The sequence below is a fragment of the Bos indicus genome, chromosome 11, assembly GCF_029378745.1.
Source record: "Bos indicus isolate NIAB-ARS_2022 breed Sahiwal x Tharparkar chromosome 11, NIAB-ARS_B.indTharparkar_mat_pri_1.0, whole genome shotgun sequence".
Classification (NCBI taxonomy): domain Eukaryota; kingdom Metazoa; phylum Chordata; class Mammalia; order Artiodactyla; family Bovidae; genus Bos; species Bos indicus.
Window position 1 is genome coordinate 25,434,379 of NC_091770.1, and position 6,916 is coordinate 25,441,294.

A 6,916-nucleotide genomic window follows, 5' to 3' on the forward strand; every position below is an offset into this window, starting at 1 on the left:
GCAGCAAGAGGAAATTTCTGAATGATCCCCCCCCACACACCCCCCCGCAGCTTTGCATGCTCCACTGGGTCTAAAATACAAAACATCAGCTCCTAGCAGTTGGGCTTTCAAACAAACCGATTTTTAAAAATGAATGTGGCTTACCCCAAAAAGAAGTTGAACGTTCCAGTTGATCAAAAAGTACTTGTTTAGGAAAATCAGTTTTGGAATGAAGTGGAAACAAGGCCTTTGAAATGCAGTTTGGCCCTACATAACACCACATTTTAGACTTTTCCTTGCCATTGCACATTCTTTATGGTAAAGAGGACTCTGAGCCCGCAGGGTCTTCACCCATCCAATCCTCCAGGGCCGCAAGCTTCCCTTCCCCCACAGCTGAAGCTTTCAGCTAGGGGCCAGGCATTTGGGAGAACTTATAAATTGTTCCCGATCCCCTTTGGCAGCATGCGCCCAGCACCAAAACGCTCCAGTTAACACCAGTGCAATCAGTTAGCGTGAAGCAGCTGCTCAAGGCCTGGCGGGCTCCACTGATCACCCCCACCCAACCAGCCTCAGCTGTGAGACTCAGGAGACCCCAGTGAACACAGGGTCAAGGGGTTGGGAGTACGGGTGATGGAAGCCAGTTGCTGTAGATGAGGAAACAAACTTTTGCTAAAGCTCTTATTTACTTTGGAAAAAGTGAGAATCAAAAAGTGAACTGTGTGTGTGTTAGGGGTGGGTGAGGGGTAGAGAAGGAAAAACAGGAATTGATTTATGAAGCACATTTTCAAGCTTTAAAGCCATTGTAGGAAAGAACCATACTCAGGTTTTGTTCAGTTGTGTGAGAATCAGAAGAGAGATTGAAAGCTTTTTTTTTTCCTTGCTTTTTTCCAGACCTGGGTTGAATTTGCTTTCTGGCCGCTTATAGTAGTCTCAAGCACAGACACTAATCCTTTTGCATAAATAACGTGTGTGCTCACTCCCAGAGGAAGCTGTCCACATAAACAAACACTACCCAGATATAAGTTTAACTTGTTTAATCTTCCTTCTCTTTCCGTCCTCAGCACAACCAGGCTTTCCAAGGTCCAGGCCAAACCCTGGTTCTCTGGCCCAGAAAGGCTGGGCTTTAACTTCCCGCCCCCAATTCAGCCAGGGGCTGGCAAGACCATCCTCACCCAAGCAGTTCAGTTTCACGGGCGTCCCACTGGAAAAAAAAAAAAAAAAATCAGACCTTCAGCTGCCACTGCAGACACGTGATCGCTTGGTGACTCACAGGCAGGCCACACCCCTCAGGCCTCCCAGCCAGGACCTGCTACCAGTCAGCCAACTCGGGGATGCATCTTATTAGCAAAGGGAACAGCTAGCTAAACTAATGCCCTTGACAGTCTAAATTACTTTCAGCTAAAAGAACTTGCTATTAAAACATATAGGGAGACAAGCTCTTCAAAACTCAGGCTCTGCAGCCCTCTAAACCCTACCGCCCAACTCTCTAAGACCTGGGCAATGCCTGACAGTGGTGGGAAGCTAGAAAGCTCTATAGATATCCCCATTTTAAAAAAGGAAGCTATCTTACACATTAATACCTTTTTTTTTTCCCAAAAGTTTTATTGGGGGAAAACTACAAAACATTTACAGTACAATGTTTACAGTCACAATTTGTAGTGAACTGATTCCCCAAATATATTACAACTCAAGTTGACTTAACCTTGTTACATTCAAAATACCTACTTCTGTCAAAGTAGTCCACAATACACACATACATAGTGCTCCGACTGTACCTACGTACAAACGAACTAAAGCTACTGCTCATTCAGCTGCTGTCCAGAAAAGCATTCCTGCCTTTCCACACGGGGGAAAAAAAATAGTACAAGTTTTGGAATTTTCTGTAATTAAACAAGGCATATTCATGTACTACATACCATTTTAGCACTAAGAGGTGGCCTCTTCACTTTATATCTATATAAAAAAAAAGTGGTAAAAATCTTCTCCTTTTGTGCAGTTGAACCCATCCTACATTCAGATTCTCTCAAGCACTAATAGACAAAATACTTATTTGGTTGAGGAAAATTTAAGGCAAGTTCTGGCCCTTCCAAAGGCACTGTGAGATTACCCTCCCCCCATTATTGCTACATGTCTTTATATGCAGAGTATGTCACAGTAGAACTGGTGGAATAAGCAAACAAAAACATCTTTTGCTAATTTATAAAGTTGGAATGAGAAAAGCATACCACATGTAAGCCTGATTGCAATGTGGTCATTTTTTCTTTTAAAGTTGGATGGGCTACAACCATTATACATTCTAAGAAAAACTCATAAGATATTCCTCAAACTACTTCCACAGCATCAAGATAGATTTCTGTAAAGAAATCATGCAATCTTTCAAAATTTACGTAAACAAGGAAAGAAATTAATGAAATAAATATTACATACAATCTCTTAAATTAAGATTTTTTTACTCATTTACAATAAAATAACCATGTGAAGTTACAAAAGGCATATATTACTGTGAAAAGAACATACACTCCACATTTTGCCGATTAATAATGGCAATCATAACTTAACATAATAAAAGAATATATATCTATTGCTTTTCATCATACTTGATAAATACAGTATGAACAAAATTTTCAATGTATACTTTTCACAAGATAATAAATAAGTTAAATAGTTTTTTTTCATATTGAGTTGTGGTGCAGTGGTGCGAATCAACTCAAAACAGCTAAAAATTCAGCAGTTATTCCCCATCAATTATGAACTAAGCTCTGCCCAAGGCTTCCAGAAAGAGCAGACAAAATGGTTCTAAATTAAACATCCACTAAGTGGTGGCAATGAAACCAGTAACCAGTATGAAACTTTGGAATGCAAGGTTTTTTTTTTTCCAGACATATATAACTTTGTTAAAAAACAAACACCTATGGAGCTGAGGTCTACTATCAAGGCATATTCTTGGCAGAATATTGGATTCTAAAAGCTTATAGGTTTATTAGCAAGGCGGTGGTTGGCTGGTTTGTTTACACTGGTCTGGGACAAACAATTAGGAAGGAACCTCTCTCAAGATAAGAGTCCTGACATCTGGACTGTAACTAATGCTTTTCAAGTGAAGATATGGAATGGTGGTTGATAGCTGCTGGTGCTGGGTTGATTTTTCCTAAAATCCCAAACTCATCGGAGACCTAAAAAAGTTTGTTGTTTGTTTGGTTTTTGTTCTATTCGCATCACAACTGCTCTGTTGTGAGTCTTTTGTTCATCAATACAAAAAGTTCGTTGGCTTTTTTCCCGCTCAACAAGAATGAAACTTCGTAATAATAATAAAAATAATAATAATAATAAAAAAACAAAAAACGAAGAGGGAACCGAAGGGGGAGGGGTGGGGGCCCCTCCCGGCACTCAAGTTCGAGTCCAAGTGCTCGGCACAGCCTGCAGTCTGCTTGTGGCCGATGTCACCCCCCACACTCCCGTGGCCCCCTGCCCCTAAGCAGGGGCGCCCTCCAACACCCCCAGAACGGCCTTCCCTTCCTCCTCCTCACTGGCGCCCTCTTGCCTCAGTCGTCGGAGATGGAGAGGCGGCTGAAGATGGGTAGGCGGCGACCTGGGTCAAGGCCGGGGGACTCAGAGCCGCTGAGGCTGCCCGAGCTCAGGGAGCCGCTCAAGTAGCTGTCGCGGTCCGACAGCGAGTCTGGGGGGCTAGGGGGCGCGTCGAACACCGGCGACTCGGACAGGCGGCGTGGCAACTGGAAGCTGAAGGGCGGCGAGGGCGGCGCGGCGGCGCTGGCAGGGAGGGGCGCGCTGGGCGGCGCCGGGGGCTGCGCGGGGGGCACCAGGCCCTGCTGCTGCTGTTGGCTGCGATAGTAGGCGGCAGCAGCCACGGCGGCGAAGTTGTGGGTCTGGATGGCCAGCGGCGTGATGAGGCTGCTCAGCTCCGGGCCGAAGGCGAAGGCGTTGTTGGCGCACGAGGCCGACGAGCAGGTGGCGCAGGGTGCGCCGGGTGCGAGCAAGTCCTCGGCGCCCCCGGTGCCGTACAGCAGCGCGGCCGCCGCCGCGGCCGCGCAGCACGTCGGGGCGCCGGAGGGCGTGGAGGCTGCCGAGGCCGAGGAGCAGGACGAAGCGGACGACGAGCAAGACGAGGCCGAGGAGCAGGAGGGTGGCGGCGGCGTGCGCGACGTGGGGCTGTCGAGAAGCAGGGGCGACTCTAGGCCCCCAGGGGGCTGGTGGTGGCCCGACGGGAAGCCCGAGAAGCTGAGGCTATGGTGCAGCTTGGGCCGCGGTTCCCGCGGGAAGCCTAGGTGCAGCGCATCGCGGGCGCTGAAGGTGCGCAAGTCCCCGGAGGCGCCCCCGGACGGCGCGGGTCGCCGCTCATCAGCGTTGTGGATGAAGTGGCAGCGCGGCCCGTAGGGGCAGAAGCCGATGGTGTGGAAGGTGCGGCACAGCTCGGTCTTGTACTTGGGGTGCCGCGTCAGGCTGCGCAGCTCGTGGAAGCCGTGTGCGAACTGGCACTTCTCGCCGTACTTGCAGGTGCCACTCTCCTCGAAGGGCCGGCACAGCTCAGTTTTGTAGCGCGTCGAATTGATCTGGGAGCCGCCGCCCCCCTTCTGCTGTTGCTGCAGGTGCAGGAGGTGCTGGCTGCGCTCCCCGTTCTCGCTGAACGAGCGGTCCCGGAATTTGTTCTCCTTGTTCAGCAGGGCGGTGCCGCCGCCCCCCGACGGCTCCTTGAGGGTGCCGTAGGAGGCCGAGCCGCCGGCCGCCGCGCTACCGTTAGCCGCGCCCGGGAACTTGGGCGAGCAGCTGCCGGGGCTAGGCGCGGGGTGGGCGAGCGCGTGCAGGTTGCTGGCCGAGTGCCGTCGGAGGAAGCCCGGCGTGAAGCCCGAGCTGGGGGCGGTGGCCACGGGTGTCCCCACCGCCTTCTTGTCCAGCATGTTGTTCAGATTGAGGTTGGCCAGGGATTTCTCCGTCTGCCAAGAGGAGGGGAGCGGGGAAGAGATGAAAAGGGAGGAGGGAAGAGCTGGGGCGAGTTGCGGAGTAGCCACTACCAGCCCTCCGATTCTTTTTCTTTTTCGGATCTCGATTCGGCCCAACTTCCACCCTTAAACGCGCACAAGAATCAAGTTCGCACTGGGAGGAGCCGGACTCTCCCACCCTAGGCCGCCCTGCGGCGCGACATGTGATCCTCAGCCGTGGGCCGCAGGCCTGGGCGGCGCAAATCCCGTCCGGGAAGCCCCGGGCAGCGTGGCTGTGGTCAGCTGCGGAGAAACTAACAGCTACAGCGACTCCCTTCTGCCTTTCCTCCCAGCTGCTCCTTCTCCCCGCCCACAAGGCTCGAGCAACAGTGCAAACTCTGGGATTTTTCCCCAATCTAAAAAAGTCAGAGCGGGAAGAGAACCCCCAAAGCCGAGGACAGAAGGCCAAGCCTGAGAACTCGAAGGGCTCCCTGCTCACCCGCGTACCTTGCACAAGAAGTCGATATCGTAGAAGGCGGACAGAAGTGTGGTCGACATGTTTCTGGATCCTCTAATGGTCGGAGCTGGAAACTGGGAGATCCGGAGGAGCCCTCGGGGCGGCGCGGCCGGGCCCGAGCCACGACGAGTAACGGGCGAGGGGCGAGGAAGGGACCGAAAGTTTGCTGGGGGGCGAGAAAAGAGGGAGCGGGGGCAGCAGCGTGGACTGGGTTTGAGGGTGCCCGGGAGTGCGGAGTTGGGGGGAAAGAAGAATTAAGCTAGAGCGCACCTCCGCGCCCCGGGGTGCCCGGCCCGCCCCCCCCCCGCGCGGAGCCGACGGCAGCTCGCGGACTGGTGGAACTCAGCGGCCCGCGAGCGCGCGCCCTATATAGAGCCCCCGGAGCGCGGCCGCTCCGGGGCGGGCGTGCCAGGGGAGGGGACAGAACGCTGACCCCGCCGGGGTCTCCAGGCAACGCCGCCCGCCCGCTGGCGGACGTCAGGAGCCTTCCTGGCCTCCCATTGGCCGCCGCCAATTTTTTTCCTCTGGGGGAGGGGACGGAGAGGCCTCGGGGCGGGGCTGGCCGCCTTGGGCGCCCGGGGCGGCGTGGAGATCTCGGCCCAGATGGGTGCTGCTGGTTGGTGGCGGGAAGATACGGCTCCCTTCCTCTGCGGCTGTTCTGTCGGAAATCCCCAGCACGTCTAACGTGGTTGGGTTTCTGCAGCCCTGAACGTGTCTTTCCCCGCCCGATCCTGCTAGGCGAAATTTCGGAGCTTTTATCTCCCACTCTTTTATACTGGGCGCGGGAATTGCAAAGTGCAAGAATATTGCAACCGTCCGCGTGGCCCGGCTGCTTTGCAAAGGGTCCTCTGGCCGGGGGGGCGGGGACTTTGGGCCCTAGTTTAATGGGTGGTGGCTGCGTCCCGACTGCACGTGGAGATGCGGTGGGGGTGGGGGCGGGAGCGGCCACGCGGGCGGCCGCCTGGGCAGTCTCTCCCGGAGGAGCCTGGGCCCGTTTCTCCGCCCCTCTTCCCGCCCAGACTGCAGTAAACAGGGCTTGAATGCCGAGGCCTGCCGGGCAGGGCTGAGTGTCTGAGGACAAGGCGCTGGCTTTGCTAATCACATCACAAGACCTTGAGCCAGGGCCAAAGTCGCAGAGTGGCGCGGGGCGTCCCGGGCGGGAGAGCCGGCTGGGAGGACGGGAGGAAAGGCCGGGAGAGCCGCGCAGGCATGGAGGCCACTTCCCGCCGCCTTGTCCGTCTGCTGGTCTGTCCGGCTTTCCCCAGTCTTCCTGGGGGTCGAGGTACAGCTGCCAGCCGAGGCTCCCGTCCGCGGCAGCCTTGGCCTGGCGCGCCTTCCTAGACCCTCCCTAGCCGTTCAGGGCGCCGCGCCCTTCCTTAGCTCGTCCTGGGTTGCGAGCTCCCGCTGAGGCCGACTTTCAGCCAGGCAAGGCTGGGCACCGATGATTCCCCTAGTGGGTTCTCCTTACCTTCTCTTGCCAGTCCCACAC

At 54.4% G+C, this 6,916-nt stretch overlaps 1 protein-coding gene across 1 annotated transcript; it reads right to left on the reverse strand.

Moving 5' to 3' along the window:
- Positions 1-1,556: 1,556 nt before the first annotated feature.
- Positions 1,557-5,734, reverse strand: ZFP36L2 (ZFP36 ring finger protein like 2). Its single transcript, XM_070798572.1, has 2 exons — positions 5,418-5,734; positions 1,557-4,925 (listed from the first exon to the last, which is right to left on the reverse strand). Exons 1-2 carry the CDS (start codon positions 5,466-5,468, stop codon positions 3,519-3,521), a joined length of 1,458 nt encoding a protein of 485 aa, XP_070654673.1. The 5' UTR covers positions 5,469-5,734; the 3' UTR covers positions 1,557-3,518.
- Between the last annotated feature and the right edge of the window lie 1,182 nt (positions 5,735-6,916).

Excerpts from the sequence above, each read along its gene's own strand:
- ZFP36L2 (XM_070798572.1), bottom strand. The coding sequence starts at position 5,468 with ATGTCGACCACACTTCTGTCCGCCTTCTACGATATCGACTTCTTGTGC. Across the intron at positions 4,926-5,417 it reads ATATCGACTTCTTGTGCAAG|ACGGAGAAATCCCTGGCCAA; the intron begins GTACGCGGGTGA and ends TCCTCTTGGCAG.